The sequence below is a fragment of the Neovison vison genome, chromosome 1 (assembly GCF_020171115.1).
Source record: "Neovison vison isolate M4711 chromosome 1, ASM_NN_V1, whole genome shotgun sequence".
Taxonomy (NCBI): Eukaryota; Metazoa; Chordata; class Mammalia; order Carnivora; family Mustelidae; genus Neogale; species Neogale vison.
The window spans coordinates 117,526,977-117,553,216 of record NC_058091.1 but is presented as its reverse complement, the minus strand read 5'-3'; the positions used below and the strand labels follow the sequence as shown (position 1 = coordinate 117,553,216).

General features: G+C 49.0%; 1 protein-coding gene across 3 annotated transcripts in view; it reads left to right on the top strand.

The window, feature by feature from the left end:
- The window catches only part of ZNF76 (zinc finger protein 76), a 32,455-nt gene extending 6,793 nt beyond the window's left edge, over positions 1–25,662 (top strand). The window contains exons 2-14 of one of the 3 annotated variants that reach the window (XM_044254898.1): positions 11,804–11,972; positions 16,071–16,151; positions 16,263–16,340; positions 17,675–17,874; positions 20,219–20,335; positions 20,623–20,698; positions 21,243–21,368; positions 21,471–21,650; positions 22,388–22,621; positions 22,716–22,879; positions 23,601–23,765; positions 24,277–24,390; positions 24,803–25,662. In XM_044254898.1, coding sequence (XP_044110833.1) covers positions 11,900–11,972; positions 16,071–16,151; positions 16,263–16,340; positions 17,675–17,874; positions 20,219–20,335; positions 20,623–20,698; positions 21,243–21,368; positions 21,471–21,650; positions 22,388–22,621; positions 22,716–22,879; positions 23,601–23,765; positions 24,277–24,390; positions 24,803–24,907 — 1,713 coding nt within the window. In that variant the 5' untranslated portion in view covers positions 11,804–11,899 and the 3' untranslated portion in view covers positions 24,908–25,662. Of the gene's footprint in view, positions 1–11,803; positions 11,973–16,070; positions 16,152–16,262; positions 16,341–17,674; positions 17,875–20,218; positions 20,336–20,622; positions 20,699–21,242; positions 21,369–21,470; positions 21,651–22,387; positions 22,622–22,715; positions 22,880–23,600; positions 23,779–24,276; positions 24,391–24,802 lie in introns of those variants that run through there. The other 2 variants (XM_044254904.1, XM_044254910.1) reach the window with 2 other exon arrangements.
- Positions 25,663–26,240: the final 578 nt, after the last annotated feature.

The following is a 26,240-nucleotide window of genomic DNA, read 5'->3' as shown; positions in this document are numbered from 1 at the left end:
CTTGTGTCATTTAGATCTCAGTGTTTATATTGTAAGGAGGCTTCTCTGACCATCTCAATAAGAGTACAGGATACAGCCCATCTTTGTTGACAGGTCACCCACAAAATTTGTTTAGAGTGGATATGTAATCATCATCTTACATTTAATGGAATGGGGAAATTTTGTCCTGGTGAGTGAAACAAAACCACTGAGGTGAAATCCAAGTTCAGCTAAAGACGTTGTCTTTAACCGGCAGCCTTAAGCTACTGACAAAACCTCAGCTGCCTCTTGCCCTGGCAGCTCCCAGTCAAGGTCGAGAAATGGGTGTGGATGTGAGGGTCTCACGGATCCTTTGCAGTTATCCCTGTTTTGCTGGTACGAAGCACACAGCCTCTTGAGGCTCCTCACTTAGAGCTCAGAATCAAAAAGATCTGGTTTGTTGGATGTGATAGTCAAAGCTCACAGCATAGTAGACTGGCCCCAGCTGGAAGTCTGAGCACTTCTGTTCACCCCAAGCTTGCCCTCAATAAATGGTTCATTTCTGAGAAGTCCAGATACAACTTGCTAGCTTTGTACTGTTTCTCCCTGCATTTATTGATGTCCCCGCTGCCTTGTTGGTGAAGCTTGACACCCATGCAGTTACTATAAGAACCTAGGAAATGGGACTCTCTGAGATTGTAGAACTGACCAGAGGCTTAGATGTGGAGGGTGTCCCTGAGATCTGAGTTCTCTCTGTCTGAGAATATCATCCTCTCAACCTAGGAAGTCCTGTCTGAGGCCACAGAAACAGGGAGGGAGAAAGGCAGCCTCTGCTTGGCCATCACTCAGCCAGACCTCCCCCTCCACCCTTGTGACCTAGAGCCAGCAAGTTCTCAGGTCCCAGCAGGTTTGCTGTTGCCTCCTGCTCAGCTTGATCATCTTTCCATATTGTCCACGAATTGTCAAGCTCAGTTTTCAGATGTGGTTTTGCTATAAACCTATAACCTCAAATCCATGCTGTCAGCATTGGACTAGCCATGCCTCATGAATGGAGAATCAGATACTGCCATAGCCAACAAAAGGAGTGCAAGGAATCACTCAGACTTTCTTCTTTTATTCATGTATTTGTATTTGTTTCTTTAACATAGATGATACATTCCCGAGGCCCGAGTTCAGTGAAAAGTCAGCCTTGCATTCCTATTCCCCCGTCACTCAGTTACCCTGCTGCGGGCAACCCTACACAGTCATTTCTCCACCATCTTGCCACAGACTTCCTACAGAAGGCATTGTTTTATACCTTCCCATTTTTTTCTGTAATATGTTTTAGAGATCTTTGCATGTCAGTATGTGAGGACCTTCCTCATTTACCTATGTTTGCATTGTATAGAAGTTCCATACCGACAGACCCTTATGCTGCTTTTAATGTTTTTGCTATTACTACGTACAGGGGTGCCATGACTCACCTTAGACCCATGCCATTTTCCACATATGTATGTCTTCCTGCAGACTAGACATGAAATTCCTAGATCAGATGGTAGGTACATTGATACTTTTGATCCATACTGCTAAATTGCCCTCATTAGAGCTCATACCACTCTGTACTCCCCCAGCAATGGAAGACTCTGTGTATTTCCCCCACAGTCTCATAGACATTGCTCTGAGTTAAAAAGAAACAGATCACCAGGGTGCCTGGGTGGCTCAGTTGGTTAAGCATCTGCCTTTGGCTGGGTCATGATCCTAGGGTCCTGGGATCGAGCCCTGCATTGGGCTCCCTGCTCAGTGGGAAGCCTGCCTCATTTTCTCCCTCTCCCTCTGCTGCTCTCTGGCTTGTGCTCTCTCGCTTTCTTTCAAGTAAATAAATAAAATCTTTAAAAATATATGCAGATCACCTACAGATCGGCATAGCATACTGAATGGTGTTCCACTTTGCCATTTTATTCCACAAGACATGCAAAGCCACACACAGCCCAGTTTGAAGAATACTGCGTGTGAAAAGATAACCGCCAGACTTCTGGTAGTTAGAAGAAAGGAAAATCCTAGAGGAAGGAGTTCTCTACCTCAGTTCTTAGACTAGCATGAATTAAAGGAGAAATAGATGTCTTTTTCTGCAAGACTTAGCAGGGACAAGATGCAGCTAGTGATGGGGGGGGACTGTGGGGGGAATAAAAGGAGACCCCGAGAGGGAGGAGCTGATAACCAGGCAAATGCATTTAGTGTCCACTGGAGAAGTACCTCTCGGCTCCGTGCTGGTTTCTTTTCATTTCAGCGACTTTATCTTTTTTAAAGGTTATACCTCTTCTTTTTAGCGCACCTGCTCTTCTCTTTTTGGACTCTCTCGCACTTAACCTCACTTGGAGTTAAGGTGTCCACAAGTTGAAACTGGATGAGTGTTGAACCTTATGTCTCGTTTCATTTAATGTTCGTTTGTTCACTTTCCTCCATTCATCCATCCAGATGGGCTTCGTGGTTCTTGTCCGAAAGGCTTAAACAAGCACCCTGTGCAAGTAGCTCTGTTTTCTGTGTATTGTTTTTGTAGAATGAATTATGAAGACAAGGTTCTTAGATCTCAGATCCTGAGCCTTCCCCGGTGGGGTTAAGCATTCATGTCTGTCCTCTGGAAAGCTTGGAGCAGTCTCTAGTGCCGTCTGCAAGGCCCATTTGTGCCTGCCTCCTGGCTTCACTAGCATTGATGGTTGGATTTTTTTTTTTTTCTTTTGATTAACAGACTTTATTTCTTAGAGCATTTGTAGGCTTATAGAAAAATTGAATAGAAAATGCAGAGAGTTCCTGGGGCGCCTGGGTGGCTCAGGTTAAATGATGTGGTCATGATTCCAGGATCCTGGGATCAAACTCTGCTTTGGGCTCCCTGCTCGGTGGACAGTTTGTTTCTCCCTCTTCCTTTCTCTCTGTCCCTCCCCAGCTTGTGCTCTGGCTCATTTTTTCTCAAGTAAAATCTTTAAAAAAAAAAAAGAGAGAGAGAGAGACGCCTGGGTGGCTCAGTCGATTAAGCATCTGCCTTCAGCTTAGATCATGATCCCAGGGTCCTGGGATGAAGTCCCGCGTCAGCCTCATTGCTCAGCAAACACCTGCTTCTCCCTCTTCCTGCTGTTCCCCGTTTGTGCACTCTTTCTTTCTCTCTCTGACTGACTGATAAATAAATAAATAAAATCTTTTTTAAAAAAAAGAAAAGAAAAGAATATACAGAGAGTTCTTATTTACCCTTCTTTATGCCCCAGTTCCCGGTTTTCCCTATCAATAACATCTTACATTGGTGTGGTATATTTGCTACAATTGATGAACTAATATTGATGCATTATTAGTAACCATAGTTCATAGTTTACATTATGGTTCACTCTTTGTGCTGTCTATTCTATGGGATTTGACAAATACATGACGTCAGGTATACGTCCACCGTTACAGAACCGCTCCACTGACCTAAAAATGCCCTGCACTCCATCTGCACATCCCTCCTCTCCCACTCCCCATACCCCATGGCAACCACTGATATTATCCGTGCCTCTCTAGTTTTGCCTTTTCCCGAAGTCATATAGTTGGAACCATACCGTGTGTAGCCTTTTCAGATGGCTTCTTCCACTAAAATGCATGTAAGTTTCCTCTACGTCTTTTCGTGACTTAATAGCTCATTTCTTTTTTATCACTGGAAAATATCCCATTGTCTAGGTGTACCCCAGTTTGTTTATTCAAGGACATCTCCGTTGCTTCCAGCTTTTGGCAATGATGAATAAACTGCTATAGACATCCATGTGCAGGTTTTCTGTGGGCGTAAGTTTTCAACCCATTTAAAAGTAGGAACGCTGGATCATTTGGTAAGACTGTTTGATTTTGTAGGGACCTGCCAAACTGCCTTGCAGTACCATTTTGCATCCCCACCAGTAATGAATGAAAGTTCCTGTTCCTCCACATCTTTGTCAGCATTTAATGTTATCACTGTTTTGGATTTGGGCTATTATGATAGGTGTGTGGTGGTATCTCATTGTCTGTTGGATGTTAATACTTCTCCTTTGATTTATGGTAATGGGATAAGTATAATACCACCATAATTATTCTTTCTTGTACTTTAATTATTAATGAGAGAGCACCTTTTTTACTACTAGTGTTTTTCCCTGTATGAATTCATACTCTAATCTTTTTTTTTTAATTTAATTTTATTTATTTATTTGATAGAGAGGGAGATCACAAGTAGACAGAGAGGCAGGCAGAGAGCGGGGGCAGGCAGGCTTCCAGCTGAGCAGAGAGCCTGATGCGGGGCTCGATCCCAGGACCCTGAGATCATGACCCTGAGCTGAAGGCAGTGGCTTAACCCACTGAGCCACCCAGGCCCCCTTCATACTCTAATCTTATTCCAGTGGGAATTTGATACTGTTCTTGGAAGTTTGTATGTGTCTGTGTGTGGGGGGTTTTTTCCACCCAATTTTTTTTATTGTGGCAAAATGTACATAACATAAAATTGACCGTCTTATCCATTTTAAGTGTACATTTAAGTTGCATGTGCTTTTAATATCATGTCTTATATTTTCTTTAATATTTTCTCTTAATATTGATTTTTTTAAAACCTAACTTTTCTTTTGACTTGATTTTCATTTGCTTCAGAAGCAAAAACTATCTCTTCTTCCTAGCTGAGGTTTGGATATTGTTCCATTTTGATGAATTGATGGAATAAATTTAACCTTTTAGGCCTGAGGTGATGTTTTTAAGTAATGTGATGCTTCTAAATGAGTATGATGATCGAGTCCATCCTGATGGCTGATGGCATGCTTCATTTTCAAATAGCCCTTCCATGGGTGCCTGGGTGGCTCAGTCAATTAAGTGTCTGTCTTGGGTCCAGGGATTTCTGCTCAGCAGGGAGCCTGCTTCTCCCTCTCCCTCTGCCTGCACGTGTACTCTCCCTCTCTCTGTCAAAGAAATAATAACATCTTTAAAAAGAAAATAGCCCTTCCCAAGCCAGCAGTGACCCCAGAAACAAGTCAGATGTAACTTGATAATCTCTGTATTAATTTGTGTATTGCAGTAGAGCATACCCTTAGGTTCACCTTTCCAAAAAGACTTTATTCTAGATTTTTCTTTCCATGGACTGAAGGTGGGTTTGAAACTCAGCCATGATTCTATGTTTGGTGGTTTATAAACTAAGGTGTTAAAACTCACCCTAGACTTAGGACTAAAAATTAGGTTTTTAAGTTACCTATTTTAGTTTAAATGAATTCTGTTCTTCAGTAAAAGGGTCTACATTTTCATTGCCCGTATGGAATTAAAATTATCTACTTTGCCTGATTATTCTCTTTTCTGTGACTAATTCAAATCTAAAAAATTGTAGTAGCTTGGGGCACCTGGGTAGCTCAGTGGGTTAAAGCCTCTGCCTTCGGCTCAGGTCATGATCCCAGGGTCCTGGGATGGAGCCCCGCATCAGGCTCTCTGCTCAGTGGGGAGCCTGCTTCCCTCCTCTCTCTGCCTGCCTCTCTGCCTACTTGTGATTTCTCTCTGTCAAATAAATAAATACATTCTTAAAAAAAAATAAAAATAAAAAATTGTAGTAGCCAAATAGGAACCATGCTAAAAAGTGATCTGGACTTTAAAAATCAGTGTGCTTTTTTTTGCAAAGAGATGTTTAGCTGATGTTTTAAATGTGCCTTATGTTAATGCAAGTTTCTGTTACTAATTTCCTGTTTTCTCTTTACTGTTTGGAAACCCACAGAACCAAGCCTGTTTCAGTAGGGGTTTTGTGTGTGCATTGGTCTTTTTCTATAATAACAAATACTGAATCATTTTACTACAGCTCTTCCAAATCTGGCTCTCATTTGTTTGCCACTTGACTTGCTCAGCCTCTGTCTCTCCCAACCTAATGTCACTTTGTCCTCTCTGAGCAGTTTTGTTTATTTCCAAATGACGAGTTTTCTGAGTGAAAATTAAGTCTTCCTTGCCTTATCCCCCCCACCAAAGCTGAACATTCTTCTCTTTCCAAGCAAATGTTTTGATTTATTTTTCTTTTTATTCCTTCCTTTCTTTCTTCCTCCCTTTCTTTTCTTTTCTCTTTTCTTTTTGCTTCTAAATACAGTTATCCTCTGGGCTGGCTGAAGCAGGACACAGAAAGCCTTATTCCAAATATCTGAGGCATTCAGACTAGCAGAAAATGATGGAAGAGTGAACAGATGCCTGTAGTCAAGGTGCCTTGCTCTGGTGTGGGTCAGATGAGATCTGAACCATGCCAAAGTGAAGCACAAATTTATGGCTGCCATCTAATTTTCTGTCTTTCATGGCCCTTATCTTTCTTCTTTGAGGAGACAATTGAAGCACATCTTGTTTCATAGAAAGACCTAAAGATCCAAAGTATCCAAAAAGCTTTTCTAAATGTTCTCTCTCCCTGATAAATGATAATTTACATTTTTACATTAGGAGACATATATGTATTATGGAGCCATAGGGCTCTTCTCTGCATCAGAGCCAACAATAGGTTAAGTTCATTTTAAAATGCAACAAAAAGAGAAGCTGGCTGCAAGTTCTGGAAGAGTCCAGAGTACTCCCTATTCATCCCTACCCATTGTCATGGCTCTTCTCTCCCATCCCCCACACCATCCCCAGTCTATCTCTCCCTTACACCCAGCTTAGGTCACTGGGGAGCTGACAAATCTTTTGCCTACAAGGAGAAACAGAGCAGCTGCCCCTGCTCCCTCTCCGTCCTTGCTCAGAAGGCCACCGGAGTTATGAATCTGAAATGTCAAGTGCGGGCCTGAAATGCACAGTCACAGCTGTCCTGAGGCAGTGACAGGCCTCTCTCTGGCTCTGCTAGTATCTCTGTTGCTAGTTTAGTAGCAGCACAGAAGGATTCCGAGGAAAGCATCATTCCACAAAGGAAAGGGAGAAACATGGCCATCAGACACACGTACACGCCTGGCAGCCACGGAGCACCTTCTCCCCACCTGTGGTCAGTCTCTGGTGGAAGGCAGCACCAGAGATCAGGAAGGGCTGGAGAGCCAGAGTGGACCACTTATAAAGGCTTATATTATGGGCTTAGGAAGGAAAATGGAACATTTAGCCTGGACATGAGGACATGTAAAGGGAGTGGAGATTTGTTTTCTTTGAGTGTAAGAAGCCTTATTTTGGGAAATGTGGCTTCCAGCTCTTCCCTCTTTCCATTGTGGTCAGGTCCAGGAGGATAGGGTTTCAGTTACAGTGGATGACAGCAAAGTTAAACAATTAGTAGTCAAGTGTTTTGTGTCAGCCTGGATTGGCAGAAGGAAGAAATGCACTGTGTATTGAGAGGGACGGGCCGGGGCCGGGCAGCCTGGCTTGGAATCCTGGCATCCGCCCTTCCCTGGCTGTGGGACCTTGGAATAAATGTCTCTGCCTCTAAGCTTCAGTCACCTCATCCGTAAAGTGGGAATAATGGATCTAATTTCTTCGTAGGGTTATTTTTAAGATTAAAAGAGTTAATATAGGTAAAGCACTTTGACAGTGGCTGGCGCTCTTCAGGGCTGTCTGTGTGGTAAGTATAATTAGCACGAGCAGTGGGAAGGGTTTTAGGGACTTCCAGGGCAGCACTTCACCTTACGGCTCAGGAGGCCATTGCAGGAGATAGAATTGAGATTAGAAGCCATTTCTGCAGAATTCTAGTTGACGGCATTGCCACTGTTTAGCTACTTTTTAGAAATGCCTGTCACTTTGAAAGCACTTCCCTTTCCTTTCCTCTTGCATCCTTCCTCCTCAGGGCCAGTTTTTCTAGGGTACTTCTTATGTGCCAGCACTGCTAAATGCTGACATATGTGACCATATTTAACCCTTACAGCAACCTTTGGAGAAGGTGCTGTTAGTAGCCCCATTTTTTTTTTTTTTTACATGTGGCATCTGAAGCTCAGAGAGGTTCAGTGACTTGCCCAAGGGTACACAGCTTCAGAGAGGTAGAGCCTGGGATAGAGATGTCTATAGGGATAGCCTGGGATAGGCTGTCTGACTCCAGAACCCGTGTTGGTAAGCGTGCCATGGATTTTCTTCAGAAAGTGCCAGTAGAGTACAAATGTGCTCAATTAAACCAACCGTTGCTACAGGAGCCAGCTCTAAAGATTTAAGGCCATTTTGTAATCCCGTTTCAAACTATAATTGGCTTTGTTTTCAGACCTGGGTCTCATGTGTGTCCTTACTCTGACAGTGCTGTTAACAGAAACAGGTTACCAAAAGAATTTCTCTCCCTGCTTAAGACTCTGAAAGTTGAGAGTCATGGAGCAGACCAAGAGAGACCAGGACTAGAACTTGTGGTTATCAGGGCTCTCAGCAAGGTTGGGGTCACTGCCAGGATCCTAGTAGACAGGATAAGATGGGTGAGTTGCCACAATTCCCATCTAGAGCAGTGGTCCTTTACCTTTAATCCCTGTAAGACGCTCATGCAATCTTTAAACTCCCTTCTTGTCAGAAAAATGCATAAGCTTGCACACCAAAATAGTGTTTTCAGGTGGCTTTAGCTAAAAATGTATTAGGCCGCACAATAATAATAATAATAAGTATTTAAGAACATACTCTGGAGCCAGACGGCCTGGATTCAAAATCCTCCTCTTGCACTTACTAGCTGTGCAACCTTGAGCAAGTTACTTAGTGCCTTGGGCTTCAATTCCCTCAAATATAAAATGAGGATAATCACAGTATTTAATTACTGGATCTTTGTGGGGATTAAATGAGTTACTATGTATAAAACACCCAGTACACTGTTCCTTTACAGCACTGTTCACTATTACTGCTCATAGTAGCATAGCCATTCAGTAAATGTTTATGGGCAGAATGAATGAATAATTCTAGCGGGGATGCTAAGTCTAAAGTAGAACATCCCAGCCAGCGTGTCAAAAGTGGGCTATAGTTATGTAAAGATACTGACCAGCTCAGCCCTTGGGGCTGCCAGAGCCCCAGCTGGTTGCTCCTGGCTTTAAGCAGCAGCATCTGCCACATACAAACATCCTTCTCTCTGGCTGCCCCGACATGAAAACAGTTTGGGCAGCACTGACTGAGAAGATCAGTCCGGAGATAGTGAGTACCAAGTAGGCAGTCCAGATCCCAAGTCCAGAGAAATTCTGTGGTTGGGCAGCAGTGGGAATCTTAACTGCTAAACCTTGAACAAGGCTTCGCAACTGTGGGCTCTGGCTCAAGTAGGGTGAATGCCAAGGCAAAGGAAGTCCTACCAGGAAGATGCCCCAAGAGCCCCCTCCTTGCACACAAGGACCCAGTGAGTCACTGCACAAGGATTTGCAGAGCGCCCATAGTGAACCAGAAACCAGGCTGGAGCCCAAAGTCCTGTGTGGGCAACAGATGTGAAAGGGACAGTGATGAGTACTGGAGGAGATGACTGTAGGAGTGTTAAGTGCTAGGAAGTGGTAGCGCTGAGGAGTTCTGATCATGGAAGTGGTGGATTTAGGTTTGTACTTCCCCCCACCCCCCACAAAGATTGTATTTATTAGAGCATGAGCGGGGGAGGGGGCGGGGAGAAGGAGAAGCAGATTCCCTGCTGACCAGAGAACCTGACATGGGGCTTAATCCCAGGACCCCGAGATCACAACCTGAGCTGAAGGCAGATGCTTAACTCACTGAGCCATTTAGGTGCCCCTGTGCTTTTTTTTTTTTAAGTCACTCTGACACAGTATTACAAAATGCCTAGGAAACAGGCAAGGGTTTATTTGAGGACATACATTAGGAGGCTCTCAGAATAGTTGAGATGTGAGAGGTGATACTCATCCGAAGTAAGTACATAGACTTCTTAAGCTTTTTAAAATTGTTTTTAATTGAGGTATAATTGATGTACAACATTATATTTAAATTTTAGATATGCCACATAATGACTTAATATTTGTGTGTATTCTGAAATGATCACCACAGTTAGTTTGGTTAATATCCATCACCCTACGTAATTACAGATTGTTTTCTTGAGTTGGGAATTTTCAAGATTTATTCTAGCAACAGTCAGATATGCAATTCAGTATTATTAACTATGGTCCCCATGCTATCATGCTATACCTTACATCCCCACAACTTACTTATTTTGTAACTGGAAGTTTGTACCTTTTAACTCTCTTGATCCATTTTGCCTATCCCTAACCCCTGCCTCTGGCAACCACCAATCTGTTCTCTGTACCTATGAGTTTGGGTATTTTTTTTTTTTTTAATATTACATGAGTGAGATCACATGACATTTATCTTTGACTATATCACTTAGCATGATACCATCTAGGTCCATCCATGTTATCACAGATGGCAAGATTCCCCCTTTTTTGGTGACTAAATAGTATCCTGTTGTATATATGCACTACAGTTTCTTTATCCACTCATCCATCCGTGGACACTGGAGTTGTTTCCAGGCCTTGGCTATTGTAAATAATGCTGAATGTGTGTGTCTTTTCGAGTCAGTGTTTTTATTTTCTTTGGACAGATACCCAGAAGTGGAACTGCTGGATCAAATGGTAGTTTTATTTTTAAGTTTTTGAGGAACCTCCATATCATTTTCCAGTTTACACCAATTTCCATTCCCGCCAACAGTGCACAAGGGTTCCCTTTTGTCCACATCCTCCCCAACACTTGCTATTTTGTGTCTTTTTGATAATAGGCATTCTAACAGGTGGTGGTGTCTCATTGTGGCTTTGATTTGCATTTCTCTCACGATTAGGGATGTTGAGCATCTTTTCATGTACCTGTTGGCCATTTGGATGTCTTCTTTGGAAAATGTCAATTCAGATCCTCTGCCTGGTTTTTAATTGAATTGTTTGGGGTTTTTGCTATTAAGTTGTATGAGCTGTTCATATCTCCTGGATATTAACCCCTTATCAGATGGGTGATTTTCCCCCTTTCTGTAGGTTGCCTTTTCATTTTGTTCGTGGTTTCCTTCGCTGTACAGGAACTTTTTTGGTTTGATGTAGTCCCACTTGTTTATTTTTGCTTTTGTTTCCTTTGCTTTCAGTGTCAAATCCAAAAAATTATGGCCAAGACCATGTCAGGGAGCTTACCACCTATGTTTTTTTCTAGAAGTTCTATAGTTTCAGGTCTTACATTCAAATGTTTAATCCCTTTTGTGTTAATTTTTGTGTATGTTGTTGGGTAGTGGTGTATCTAGACTTTTGAGGGAGAAGGAGGAATCAAGGATAACCCCACCTATTCTGGGTGGCTGGGAATGCCAGCCCAGGGATAGGGGATACTGGAAGAGGAACAGTTCCAGGGAGCACATCGTGAGTCTGTTGGGGCTCGTTCTGTTTGTGATGCCTGTGGGATGTTCACTGATGATGGTCAACAAGGCCAGTGGTTAGATTGAGCTGAGCGTAGGAGAGTTGCCGGAATGTGTAGATATGTGATGTGTGCTCCCCAGAACCAGCAGCACTGGGACTGGCAGCCTGCCTTTAATGGGGCTTCCTCCTAAGGAGAGTTAGTTTAAAGATTTTACTTATTTATTTGAGAGAGACAGAGAGAGCAAGCAGAAGCAGGGGGAGGGGCAGAGGGAGAGTGAGAAGCAGACTCCCCACTGAGCAGGGAGCCTGACCTGGGGCTTGATCCCAAAACCTTGAGATCATGACCTGAGCTGAAGGCAGGCGCTTAATGGACTGAGCCACCCAGGTGCCCCAGGAGAGTGAGTTTAAAAGTGGGTTTTGATCAATGAATCTTGGCTGGTGTGCTTCTGTTGTATGCTCAACTTTTAGAAATTCTTTAATATTTCTGTCTTGAACCTTCTTCACGAAAGCAAACATAGTTCTATACTTTGAAGAATTCATCTTCCTTTCTTCTTGGCTGGCCTCGTTCACTCTTTCTTTATGTATCCTTGTAGCAGGAGGAAGCTGTGCAGCTCCTAATGTGACACTGTCCATTTTCTCAGACTTGTGACCCAGAAGGAAATCTCTGACCTCAGCTGTGGCTCTTGGTGCTGGCCAGAAGCCAACTTCATGTCTGAGTGTACGAGTAGCAGTTTGCCATGGAAAGCTTGGGGCTGCAAACGGTGACCCTCAGTGATGGGACGACAGCCTATGTCCAGCAAGCTGTCAAAGGTGAGTATTTTCCGGTACCCCAGAATCTCATTCTGTCCTCCAGCCTCTAGAGAGGAATGTCCCATTCTTAAGAGTCTCACCACAACTGTGCCCTCCTGCTTACATGCCACAACTTACTCAGCAGCAGAATTTCATGAGGTCACTGACAAAAAGGGAACTCTTTAAAAGAAAATGCCATTGAGGCAGGCCAGCCTAGAAAATCTGACTAGCCCAGCTGGAGGAACCAAGACCTTTGAAAGGCAGAATTTCTGATGTGCGGTAAGTAGTTCATAAATATTTCTGGAAATGAATGAACACCGTGTTGGTTATATGACTTCCTGCTTTTCAAATAAATTCCCTGTCCAGTTTCTGGGTGCTCTCTAGAAACTTTCAAGTAAGTTAAACCATGTACAGAGGGAGACACCCAAGCATAGATCTCATGCGTTAGGTCCTAGTAAGGTTCTCAGAATAAAAATACAAGGGTATACACTTAAATTTGAATTGAAAAAAAAAAAAAAACTGAATTGCAGATAGATAATGAATAATTTTATAGTACAAGTATATCGCAAATACTGCATGGGATGGATATGTATAAACATGGGATTAAGCACTAAAACTAGTAAAATAATGGGGCACCTGGGTGACTCAGTTGGTTAAGTGTCTGCCTTAGGGTCGGGTTGTGATCCAGGGTTTCTGGGATCAAGCCCCATGTTGGGCTTCCTGCTCAGTGAGGAGTTTGCTTTTCCCTTTCCCTCTGCCCCTGCTTGTGAGCTCTCTCTCTTTCTCTCTCAAATAAATAAATGAAATCTTAAAAGATAAAATAAAACAAACCTAACAAAATAATAACACTAAGTACTGAAAAAGAATTGGCTGTTTATCTGAAATTTGGAATCACCTGCAATTCCATTCTCTCTGCAACTTAAAATCAAGGTGTGTTGTAAAGTGAGAACTGAAAGTCACTGAAGGACAGGGCCTTCGGGCCAGGGACGCGCACTGCTCTGATAGCCTCCTTTCTCACCAGCATTCTCAGGCATGCCAGATGGCCTGCCTGTCCTCCTCGCACAGCACTGGGCCAACATCGCCTCGCTCCTGCGCTTTATTTTGCCTCTTCCGGACTCTGAGCACCACCGTCCTCGTGAATGCGCTGTCATTGCAACATTGCCCGCCTTCGTTTCAACACATTGTGCAAGTGTATGTCAGTTCCCAAGAGAAATTGTTGATTTTATTTTAAATTGTCTGCTTCCTGATGACGTTGGAGAGGACCCTTAATCTCATCAGTAAGCTCTTTCCCTAAGACAGTGTTGGGGTGGGGAGGGTTGCCTTCTGGAAAGGTTTTCTGTCAAGAGCTGTCCATGATATGTGGGCCTGGTTGGCTTCGTCCATCCGCTTGAGAGCAGCACTTCTCTAGAATACTTTGGAAGCTTGCAACTCTTAGCAGACTCCCTATCACGGGTCTTGCCCCTCTGCGGCAGGCGCAGCAGGATGAGACAGAAGAATGGAAGCATGGAAATGACCGTGTGTGAATGAATGGTCGAGTGGCCACGCTTGGCCTGAGAGAGCCACCCAGTTTTTCTAGGTCTTTCCCTTTCATGTGTGGGTCTCCCTGCATCCCCACACCCCCAACCCCACCCTGTCTCTCTCTCCCTCTCTCTCTCTCTCTCTACTCTCTGTTCTCTGGCTGCTTCGTGGCACCACAGTGTGTGTGCACACAGACTCCCAATCGATTTCACACTCCTAAGCGGGGAGTCGGCCTTCGGGAACCAGGACCACACTGTCCTAGACGCCATCTCTCCCCCGCAGTGAGCTCCTCTGAAGCTCGTGACCAGGGCACTGTCCTCGTCAGCAGCCCTCTCTCTTTGGGGCCAGCTTAGGTGGCTCTAAAAGTTTTATCAGATTTATCGGTCATCAGGGTGAGCATAAAATGTGTGATTCAAGCCAACATTTTTGAGAGTGGGAGAGTGTCCTGCGAACCAAAATGCACTGGGGCCCACGGGAACATAAGGCTACCTCTCCATCGCGGGACATGAAGACCGTGTCAGCCAGCCATCCTTCCCACCTGGCCCTTCGCATTGTCGTCTCTGCTGTGAGAGGGGATTCTAGGTTGAAATCTTGTCTCAAGTAACCCTTCTCAACCTTTGGTCTTGTGCCTTGAAGCAGCAGTGGCTGTGCCAGCAGAAACTCTGGTCCCGCTCTCAGAACCCCGAGTGCGGTGCCCTGGCCGTGACAGAGAAGGCGTCAAATGCAGGGAAGCCCATGGCTCACGAATGGGTGGAGGTGAGGGGGTCCCACGCCCTCTGCTAACTGCCTTTAGAACTCCTTCTTACCTTTGTCTCTGCCTCACCGGTGTTTAGCTAAGTTGTAAAACTGTGGGTTACTGATCCAAGAAGACGACGTGGAGGCAAGTATGGGGATTTTTCTGAGGGAGAGATAGCAGAATTAGGCCAGAAGCAGCTGCCTGGTGTTTTTCCCACATCATCAGAGCTCAAATTGCTAAACCTGAAACTTGGGAATAATGGAGTAAGCAAACCACTTGTCACGAGCTCTTCCCTCTCCCTTCTTGCCTTTCTTGCTTCTTTCCCCCTCATTCCCTGGGAAACTCACTGGATATCAGGAGAGGCCTGTCTAATCCTATATAATTTGTCAGAGAGAGCGCGCACAAGCAAGGGGAACAGCAGGCCGAGGGAGAAGCAGGCTCCCTGCTGAACAAGGAGCCCGATGTGGGACTCAATCCCAGGACCCTGGGATCATAACCTGAGTGGAAGGCAGACAATTAACTAACTCAGCCACCCAGGCGTCCCTGTCTAATCCTAATTCTAAACCAAAGAGCCTGTTGCTCTTGTAAGTGCTTCCCAGTAAGCTTCCCCCTCAACCCTCCACTTTCTCTAAAAATAAACAAATGAAATTTTTAAAAAGAAAAAAAAGTGCTTCCCAGTAAAGATCCGAGGTAAAGGAAGAGTAGTATCTCAGGAACTCTGGAGTCTTTATGTTTTATACTGCTTGTTGTCTTAGGTGAGTCATCTTTTAATTAGAAAAATGAAATGAAAACGTCAGAGATGAGTGAAGGAGATGTTCCCCACAGTGGCAGTGGAACAGGCCTAGAGAATAAGCCATAGCACAGCGGTTGGTGTCCACATTAGCTCCCCATTGCTTTATTTTCTGTTTCTTCTCAAATGGAGATCGGGTTTCTGATGATAAAAGCTAAGGCTTGGGGCTCTTGGGGGGCACAGTCGGTTGGGCATCTGACTTTTGGTTTCCACTCAGGTTGTGATCTCAGGCTCACAGGATCAAGCCCTACGATAGGTTCCGCACTCAGCATGGAAGTCTGCTAAAGTTCTCTCTCTCTTTCTGCCCCTCCCCTGCCACTCGCCCTCTATCAAATAAATAATTCTTAAAAAAAAAAAAAAAAAAAAAGGCTTACTGAGGGCTGACCACACATGTTCCTGGCATTGTTTTACATTCCTTAATCCATTTAACCCTCACAGCAACCCAGTGACAGAAACACAGTTTTTAATCCTCTTTTCAAGAGGGGGGAAACTGAGGCACAGAAAAGTTATATAAACTGTCATAGAACACACAGCTAGTCAGAGGTAGAGCTGAAACTCAAACCCAGGACCCCTGGACAGTTCCAGAACCACTTGCTTTTAACCACAAGCTGTACTGCCTTATTAGACAGTCTAGTTCCAGGCATACTGCACAGTGGGAGACAAGAAATGTCTTTCATTTTGTTAGTTCAGTTAGAGTGCCGAATTTTGGCCCACTGAGGTCTTTCCAGGTTTCAGGGCCTTTTTTGTTCTCTATTTAGATCATTCTTGGCAGCTCACCGTTAGGCTGGAAGTCCCCTCTTCACTGAGCATGGATGGAATAATAAATGAAGGTGCTCCTCCTTGAGTGGAGGAAGGGAATCTGTTGGGGGCTCTAGGGTTCCTCATGGTGGGATGTCTTCACCCCTGGTACATCTGAGGCCCAGGCCGAGGGAATCAAAGAGCAGGGGATGTAGGGCATGTCACCCATGCTTAGACATGCAAACTATGCCTCAAACAGACCTCTTCGAGAAGCAGGCAGGTGTCCCTTGACCCTCTTCAGGGCCTGAACTGCTTCTCTACATTTCCACCTTCACAGGAGAGAAGCTGCTGGAAGGGCAAGTGATCCAGCTCGAGGACGGGACCACCGCATACATTCACCAAGTGACGGTGCAGAAAGGTGAGGGCACCCCAAGACACCCCAGCCTCCTAGAGGCCAGGCAGCACCCACCGAGGGAGGGCTGGGATGGCATCGAGCTCCAGAGAAAGGCAAGGATTGCTCTCCTTACAGAAGCTCTCTCCTTCGAGGATGGACAGCCTGTACAGCTGGAAGATGGCAGCATGGCCTACATACACCGCACACCCAAAGGTGGGGTCACAGTCATCACGACTGGTAGGGCCGAAGGGAGGCAGAATTGGCTGAAGTTGGGGCATGGCCGTGGGAGCTGCAATCCCCAAGCTCGACGGGATTAGCAGGCTCACTTGCCTTCCCTGGTGCCCACCCTTGGAGTGGCAATTTCTGCCTCCGGGAAACTGAGCCCCTGGGCTCACTAGCATGGGCCTCGGTGGTGGCTTTGTCTCTAACACAGCTGCAAAGTCTTGGGGCTTTAGGGGCACCTGGGTGGCTCAGTGGGTTGAGCCACTGCCTCCGGCTCAGGTCATGATCTCGGGGTCCTGGGATCGAGTCCCGCATCGGGCTCTTTGCTCAGCGGGGAGCCTGCTTCCCTCTCTCTCTCTGCCTGCCTCTCTGCCTACTTGTGATCTCTCTCTGTTAAATAAATAAATAAAATCTTTAAAAAAAAAAAAAAGTCTTGGGGTTTTAAACAGGACCCAAGGATGTCATCCAAGGCCAGCAGTAAAGATTTAGTAACATTTAAGACTGAAGTCTCTAAGTACTGAGGAATAATGATTTATTCCTTCTACCAGTAGTTTCTTGAGCAACGACTGCATGCCAGACCTTGCTCTAGGTGTGGTGTGTACAAGTAAGGACAAAGGTGGGCCTGCTCTCCTAGAGGCTAGCGGGGGAGACAGAAGTGAGACGAAAGGTCACCGAAGAACTGATCATCATAAGCAGAGATCAGCGTAGGGAGGGCTTCTCTGCGAACGTGATGCTCAGGCTGAGAGCTGAAGGGTAGACTTAGCTGGAGGAAGAGGGATGGCAGGGAACAGAAGGAACAGCATGTGAGGCTCAGAGATGGGAGGAGGAAGAAAGGCATGCTTCATTCCATGCTAGGAGCCAGGGCGGCAGGGGGAATGAGGGAGGTAAGATGAGAGAGGCAGGGCCCAGGATGTCAAGATAAGGGTTTGGTTGTAGGTCTTTATCCTGAGACTGGTGGGCAGTAGTAGAACCATCGGGTAACATGATCTCCTCTGTGTCCTGCAAAGATCTCTCTGGATGGTGTGTGGCCGGGAGATAATTGGAGGGCCACCAGTTAGGAGGTTCTTGTGGTCGTGAAGGTGAAGGTGATGATGGTCCCCTTGGGTCCTCAGGGACCTTGTGAGTTCCCAGAGCTTCAAAGGAGACCTTTTTCTTGGGAAAGTCAGCCCCCCGAAGAAGAGTCAGCCAGAGTGACTCACCAAGGGGTGACCAGGAGATGCTGAAAGCTTCCTTGGCATATGTGCCTTTTGTTACCTTAAAGCCAGGGTGCCCGCCATATGTCTTGCCCTTGTGCGGCCTCAGGACTAACCGCATGTTCCCTGCAGAGGGCTATGACCCCAGCGCCCTGGAAGCCGTCCAACTGGAAGACGGCTCCACTGCCTACATTCACCACCCCGTGGCTGTGCCAGCAGACAGCGCCATCCTGGCCGTGCAGACGGAGGTGGGCTTGGAGGACCTGGCCACAGAGGATGATGAGGGCTTCACTGCAGACACGGTGGTGGCCCTGGAGCAGTATGCCAGCAAGGTGAGCTTGCCAAGCCTGACGTGGCCCATCCACTCCCTTGGCCACCTGACCACCACCACCGTAGGGGACAAGAGCTCTTCTATGACTCCCCGTCTTGCCCCTTCACACTGGCTCCCTCGACATCACCATCCAGAGAGCACATGACAGCATGCCTGGGGCCACCGACTGCTGTTGATGCTCCCTCTAGTGTATGCCAACTCTGCCAAGGGAAGGTGGCTGCAAGGGACCAGTGGCGACTTAGAGCCAGCGACTTTTATTAGATTTCTGGGCCACCGAGGTCAGCTGGTCTCGGATTTATTTGTTCTCGGCAACTCATGTAGTCATTTGGGGACGTAACCTCAGTAGGCAGTGGCGGGGGCAGATGCGGCAGAGTAGCTGGGATTCTTGGGCCACAGGGCCTGTACTGTAGCTCAGCTGCGAGGGAGGAAGAGCTGGGCTCTCCCAGGGTCAATCAGCACTGTCTCTGCCAGAGTGGTGGTCCTGCCCACAGGGGATGGGGGCAATGAGATCTGTGAGCATGCCAGACCGGGGGGCACCCTCCCTGGGGTGAAAATGGCAGGGCTCCCCGGGCCGCAAATGTTACCTGAAGATTTGGAGGGGGGCAATTGTTTTTATAATAAGACTATGCTACAGTATCAGAGGAGAGGAGGAAACTCTCGTGTCTTTCCAACATGAAGCACAAAACTCGATAGAAGACTGCTTTGGGCTCTTTGAGACTTGCTGCTTTTAGAAAGACAACTGGGCTTTCAATCACAAGCCCTGAGAGCTGCTACTATCTAGTCTGACCTTGAGTGAGTCATTCTGCTCCCAGGCCTTAGCTTGCGCCTCTGAGATGATGAGACAGGACTAGATGACCTCAGAGGTCACGTCCAACCCTGAAGTTCCTTGATTCCCTGAGAACCTGAGGCATGGGAATGAAATCTGAACACCTGAGTGGGTTAGCCTGTCAAGCAGGCCTGGCCACCTGTGACACTGTCCCCCTCCAATTCCCCAGCTGTTTAAGTGTCTGTGAAATATTGTCCTGGAGCTGACAGACCTTGCCATGAATTTGGCTTCACCAATTCGTCTTCTACTTCCTATCCCTTCCAGAGTTCCATTTCAGGAGCTCCTGGGCAGGCCAAAGTGTCCTGGAAATGAAGACTAAGGGACAGTCCCAGCAGGACCCTGCTTGGGAAGAGCAATAAAGGCTCCCTGAAGCCCCAGGGCAGGTGTGAAGTGGGTGGCTCCAGCAGTGTCCCCGAGAGAAATGACAAGGGAGGACTTGGTGCTCCCAGTCAGCCAGCTGGGTGCTGTGGTTAGAGCTGAAACTCCTGGTGAGGACCTGCAGGCCCCTGTCCCAGGTGTTTCTGGTTTGCTGCTTGTACCTCACCCTGGTGAGCGTATCCCCACAGCAGGCCCCCTTGTTGATGCCCCTGCTGAGCACGGGCTTCCCACGGGGGGAGAGGTCTCCTCACATCAGAGGATAAGGGTGCCTGGAGGTGCAGCCTCCTAAGTGCATGTGGTCAAGAGTGGGGGTTGCTGGGGCACTTGGCTGGCTCAGTCAGTGGAGGTGTTCTCGGGGTTGTGGGTTCAAGTCCCATACTGGGTGTGGAGATTACTTAAAAATAAAATCTTAAGGGGCACCTGGGTGGCTCAAATGGTTAAACATCTTCCTTCGGCTCAGGTGATGATTACGGGGTCCTGGGATTGAGTCCCACATCGGGCTCCATGCTTCTTGGGGAGCCTGCTTTGCCCTCTGCCTCTCTCTCTCACGAATAAATAACTAAAATCTTTTTTAAAAAATAAAATCTTAAGGAGTACCTGGGTGGCACAGTTGGTTGAGTACCTGACTCTTGGTTTCAGCTCAGGTCATGATCTCAGTGTCCTGAGATTGAGCCCTGTGTCCGGCTTCACGCTCAGCATGGAGTCTGCTTGAGATTCTCTTTCCCTCTGCCCCTCCCCTGCCATGCACCTTGCATGCTCTGCCCCCTCATGAATAAACAAATTTTAAAAAATATTTTTTGTAAAAGCCTAGCTTGGGGGTGGCCTGAATGGCCACCTTACCTAGCTATCTGGGAGGTGGCCTGTCTTCCATAGCTGTCACAGCCCCTGTGACATTGAGTCCTCCCTCTATCCTTGACAGGTGGGTGGGGACTCCACATGTCAGCCCTGTTTCCTCTGCAGCGTGCTTCGGTGCCTGTTTCCTGTCTGTCTCGGTCTGTCTCCCCCCATTGCCCTTCTCCCCCGGCAGGCCTAGCCCCGCATGCTGGGTCATAAGCTGCCAGCTAGGGCCTATATCTCACCTCTTCTCTCTCCCCATTGAGGAGGATACAGATAGGAACCTCAAGATTTTTTTTTTCCTCAGGTCCTGCATGACAGCCAGGTTCCCCATAATGGCAAAGGACAGCAGGTCGGGGACAGAGCATTCCGCTGTGGCTACAAAGGCTGTGGGCGTCTCTACACCACTGCTCATCACTTAAAGGTAAGGCTGTCATGCACACCTTTCAGCTTTACTGTTTTCCCCACCAGGCTGTAATTATACCTTCCCGCTTTGACTAGAACCGGTCCCTGCCCTATTGAAAGGAAGAGATGAGTGTACTGAAATGTCAGCCCAGGGGCCGGTGACAGGCATGAAGAGTGCAGGAAGGAAGAGAATCGGGGAGGGCCCCCTGGAGGAGGTGGCCATTATTGATACTCTGAACCCTAAAGACAACTGAAGAGCCCTGCATACCCCAGTCCCCCTGATCCCGTGGTTGCTTATCCTCACAGGTGCACGAAAGAGCTCATACGGGTGACCGTCCTTATAGGTGTGATTTCCCCAGCTGTGGAAAGGCCTTTGCCACAGGTAACCTACCTGGAAGAAGACTAAAAGTGGACTGCTTCCATCCGAGGGTGGAAAGTTCTAGATTCACTTTGGGAATTTCCTGCCTTCCTGGAGCAACTGCTGTCCAAGCGCTCTGACTTGCAGGGCCCATCTGGTAGAAACCCTGTTATTGGGGGCAACATAATCCAGGCCGGCAAAGGGATCAGTGGGGCTTGATAGAGAGACCCCCCCCCCTCCTCCATTGGCTGTGGAGTATTTGGGCCATGCGTCTCTCCGGACTTCATTTCCCCTTGGAAACCTCTCGCCGTGGCTCTCAGATGCACATTCCAGAATGGCACCGGCTGCCCGGAAGAGGGGAGGAGAGCAGCGTGGGCTTTTCCAGCCCCTCTGATCTGCCCGGGGTTGGGTAGGGATAGAGGCCGACACAGGCTTCTATTGCTTGAGGAGCTGTGGAGCCACACAGAGCCCACCTGAAGATGGAGAGCCTCTGAGTTAGGATAATGAGGCCATGGGGGCTGAGGCTCCCTGAGCATTCTTCCTATCCCTCCCTCCCACCCACGGACAGGATATGGGCTGAAGAGCCATGTGCGCACCCACACTGGTGAAAAGCCATATAAGTGCCCAGAGGAGCTGTGCAGCAAGGCCTTCAAGACCTCAGGAGACCTGCAGAAGCACGTCCGGACCCACACCGGTAGGCTGGGCCTTGCCCTGTTCACACTGGGACCTGGAGCTCCTGACTCCGGCGCAATCCCTCTACCTGAGCCAGCCCACCCCACGCACCCCATGTTCGCAGGTGAACGCCCATTCCGGTGCCCCTTCGAGGGCTGCGGCCGCTCCTTCACCACATCGAACATCCGTAAAGTACACGTGCGCACCCACACAGGCGAGCGGCCCTACACCTGCCCGGAGCCGCACTGTGGCCGCGGCTTCACCAGCGCCACCAACTACAAGAACCACGTGCGCATCCATACAGGTGGGCCAGCCGGCATGCGAGAAGGGACCCTTCTGAGGCCCTGGCCCTCTCGCCTCTGGGCTTTTGGCCTGAGACGTGTTCTCGACTCTGAGCCCCAAGCCCTCCTGCTGGCCCCTGCAGGCTGGCCTGTGGGCGGAGAGAGGGGGCTCAGTGGGTTCCTCCCTTTCCAGTCTGGTCCCGTGCAACAGGTCCCACTGGCCCTCTCCAGCTCCCTGCCACCTCCCTGCACCCACCCTGAGATCTCCCCTTCTGACTGAGCTTCCAGGAAAAGGCCAGGGTCAGCTGTGATGGGGGAAAAGTAAACTGAAATGTCACCCTTAGCTCCTCCCCTCCTCCATTCCATATGACTCCTACATATGCTCGCCCTCCCCAATGTCACATTGCTCGTCCAGCTTTCTGTGTCGTCTCTTGGCATACGTGTCCCCTCCCTCCCCCATCACCCCTGCTATGTCAATCCTCCCTCTCTATCTCTTCCCTCTCCTATTCACAACCTCCACCTTCACGAGCCCCGCCTCATCCCCCCACCAGTCCCTTCATGAGCCCCAGCCTTTGCTCTGGGCTCAGCGGGCCCACACTCCTGTCCCCTCCGTTCTGCTGGCCGTCACCCCCAGCCATGTCTGTTGAGAGTCCCCGGTCTCAATCCCTCTCCTCCCCTGCCCTGCCTGCCCCCGCCCTGGCCCCTTAGCTTTCCCCTTGCCAGCCCCAGTTCCCGCCCCCTCACAGCCCAGTGTCCCCAGGGGAGAAGCCATACGTGTGCACGGTGCCAGGCTGCGGGAAGCGCTTCACCGAGTACTCGAGCCTGTACAAGCACCATGTGGTACACACGCACTGCAAGCCGTATACATGTAGCGCCTGTGGCAAGACCTACCGGCAGACCTCCACACTGGCCATGCACAAGCGCAGCGCCCACGGTGAGCTCGAGGCCACAGAGGAGAGTGAGCAGGCCCTGTACGAGCAGCAGCAGCTCGACGGTGAGGGCTCCGGGCAGGAGGTGAGAGCGGGGACGGGCCAGGCCTCCCCGGGGCCCACTGGTGGCAGGTGTCAGCTCGGGCTCTCCTCTCGCAGCCGCCTGCGCCGCCGAGGAGAGTCCACCACCCAAACGCTCCCGAGTTGCCTACCTCTCAGAGGTGAAGGAAGAGGGTGATGACCTGCCAGCCCAGGTGGCCATGGTGACCGAGGAGGACGGAGCCCCCCAGGTGGCTCTGATCACTCAGGATGGCGCCCAGCAGGTACAGGCCCCCGGGAGTGGGGGACGGGGAAGGGAGGGGATAGGTTGAGCCACTCTGGCTGGTCCCCTTTCTCACTCCGGGGACTCCCGAAGTTCTGACAGCCCCACCCCTGCCCAGTTTCTCTTTTTCGCCTCATGGAGCTCAGAGAGCTGAGGCCCAGGGGCCCAAGTCTTGTCAGCCAGCCCCTTCTCCTTGAGCTTCCACCTCAGCCTCTAGAACTTTGAGAGCAAATAGTAGCTTCCCTGTTTATGTGGAGGCCGACAGGTCCTGATCATCTGACTGAGACATTTCTTAAGAGAGGCGTGTTGATGTGGGGACCAGAGCATGGTGTGGGGTCTGGAGGCCGGGGGTTTCTAGCCAGCGGTATGATAAGACCCTTGTCAGCACCCTTGCTGACAAGCATACCTCTGTCTTTTGGAGTTGACATGAGGATGAAATTGGGGTGGAGACCCCAGACTGAATAGAAACGAGCCCCAAGGCAAAGTGGTGGTAAATAGGAGTGGTCAACAGAATTCTTCTAGTATCTCCTTTTGGCAAATGAAGACCCATTTTCCTTGCTTGTCCCTGACCCTCCCCCTCTGTGACATGAAGCGAGTCTTCCAGCTTCTCAAGAAGCTAACCTTGTCTGCGAGCACAGGTCCCCGTACCCAGGTCCCCGTACCCAGGGGCTCTCAGACAGCCCGCCACTGCACTCCCAGCTCATCTTCCTTCCTGTCGCCAGGTCAGCCTGTCCCCGGAAGACCTTCAGGCCCTGGGGAGTGCTATCAGCATGGTGACCCAGCACAGCAGCACCACCCTCACCATACCCAGTGAGGACGATGACCTTGCCACAGCTGGCACACATACGGTCACCATGGTCAGCGCTGATGGCACGCAGACGCAGCCCGTATGACCAGGCGGTTTGCTTGGGGTTTCTTGTTCTCTTGTCCTTCCTTTTTGTGGGGTGGGCATTAACGTGCCGGCCAGCTTCGTCCAGCCTTCTTATGGGGACCAAGATTTCCCCCCACGGCTCCTCTGCGTCATCAGTTCTCTGGAAAAGCGTTTCACTGGGGGTCAAGAGAGAGTGTCTAAATCTTGATCTACCTCTAACTCAATTTGCCACCACAGGCAGGTCATTTTTCCATGGGCTTCAGTCCATTTTCAAATGAGATTAAATTACCACGGGGTCTTTTGCAGCTCTGACCTTCTATGAATTCAAATCCCTAAATTCAGTCAGAGAAAAAAATGCCACCTCACTCAGCTCCGAGCCCCGTGCTAATTAATCTGACCCGTAATGGTTTTATCCATCCCCTTCTGGCTTGTTCCCCGTCACCTTGCTTGAAAGGATTTTTATTTGGCTTGGGGGGAGGGAGAGTAACATAGGTGGCTTGGAAAAATCTCATTCTTTTATATTTCAGGTTACAATCATTACCTCTGGGGCAGTCGTGGCCGACGACTCAAGTGTAGGATCCCTCCATCACCAACAGGTGGCACTGTTGGCCACAGCCAACGGAACGCACATTGCCGTGCAGGTGGGTTGAGGTCCCAGAGCCTAAGAAAGGAGGGAATAAGGAGGGGAGAGGAAGGAGACATAGATCTTGAAGAGAAGGGCATTCGGCCCAAAAAAGAATGCCAGGTGGTCTAAACCCTTTGTCTCTTTGTGCCTCCGTTTCTTCATCAGGAAAATAAGTGGGCTCAAGTAGATGATTACTGAGGTCCCCTCCGGTCAGTGATCCCCTTCTGTGAACAGGCCCCTCTCTCTGACCCGGGACCATTGGGACTCTATGAGAGAACTTGCCATTCACGGGGGCCCCACTGAGTGTTCAGTATGTGGCACTGGGTGGATGGAGGGGATTCAGCAAAGCAGGCCACATACTCACTAGCACTAGAGTCTGGTGAGGAGTGGCTGACTCTCTCCTTGCTTCTCTCCCCCCTTCTCCGCAGCTAGAGGAGCAGCAGACCTTAGAAGAGGCCATCAGCGTGGCCACTGCTGCCATGCAGCAAGGGGCCGTGACCCTGGAGGCCACAGAGTCAGAGAATGGCTGCTGAGTCCCAGGGGGCTGGATTCCACAGCGAGTTGGAGGAGGCCCCATGCCGCACAGGCATCCCTGCTCCAAGGGCCCGGGCTGTGGCCGACACTTGGAAGGTGGCCACAGAGGTCTCCAGGGAGAGATGGCGGCAGGAAAACAGCCTAAATGAAGGGGATGCCGGGGGCCCTGCTCCAGGGGAGGGCTGCACAGCTGGAATCAGAGGAGGGTGTCAGGAGCTAAAGAGGACAAGCTGATCACCAGGCTGCACTGGGGCATCCCCTTCTCAGAATCAGCTGGGTGCCCACTCTCCTTCCTCCAGAGAACACCCTTTCTCTCAGTCCACTCCCCTTCTCAGATGGCTACTGGGACTGCTGTGGGGACTGGTCCTCTGTTCTGACTGGTCACCGCTCACCAGGGGAAGGGGCTACCAGCTCTCAGCCCAGCAGGAGCAGACGAGGCCCAGCCCTGCTCCTCCCAGCAATAACCACCTCCCTGGAAGCCTGCCCAGGTGCCTGGCCACTTGGCAGCAGGGTTTCCTGCCACCACAGAACTGCTCAGGGGCCTGTGGCTGGAAAGGTGCCCAGCCCCACCCACCCCCCAGCCGCCTCTCTCCTCTCCAGCAGAGAGGGAGGGAGTGGCCTTGTACATACTGGGGATTGGGTTGAATTTGTTTTGGTTTGTTTTTTTAAATTCCATTTTGATAATTTTTTTTCCTGCTCTGGTTGGTGGTGGCAGATGGGTGAATGAGTATTTAATAAAAGTTCCAAGTTTCCACCTGGGCCCCTGCCTCCCTCCTTTCGACTTTGAGCCTTGATACCAGGGCTGGTCAAATTAGGCTCCTAGCCCTGTATCCCCGGACCAACCCCACCGGGCCTCGGTGCCAGACTGATGGGACCAGCCTACCAGGGGCACGGGTGTAAGGTGGCTTCCTGCCCATACCCAAGGAGGTGGTCCAGGGTGGCAGATGGGCCCAGGGTGACCACGGTTTCCAGGCTCTGGTTGGATCTTAGGCATCGGGATGGTTGGCTCAGAGGAACTGTGTTTTTTCCTACCTTACCTTGTGTGATATTGAGCCCTTCCGTGCCCAGCTCCCACTCTACGCATAGTCAGTGTCTCCAAGCAGGCAAAGCCCCAGAGTGGAGTCAGGGTAGGAGGTGCCTTTGCCAAGGTTAGCGAGGGTCTCCGATGACTGTGCTGCTATGGTGCTGAAGTCCCAGCTCTGGGGATACCCACTGGGACCGTGCTGTGGAATTCCAAAGCCTCCACTGGACCTTAGTGAAAAGTGTGGGAGGGCTGACCAGCCCTGGTGGGAAGGGTGGGGGGGCATGATGGGAAGAACTCTTTGGGTTTGC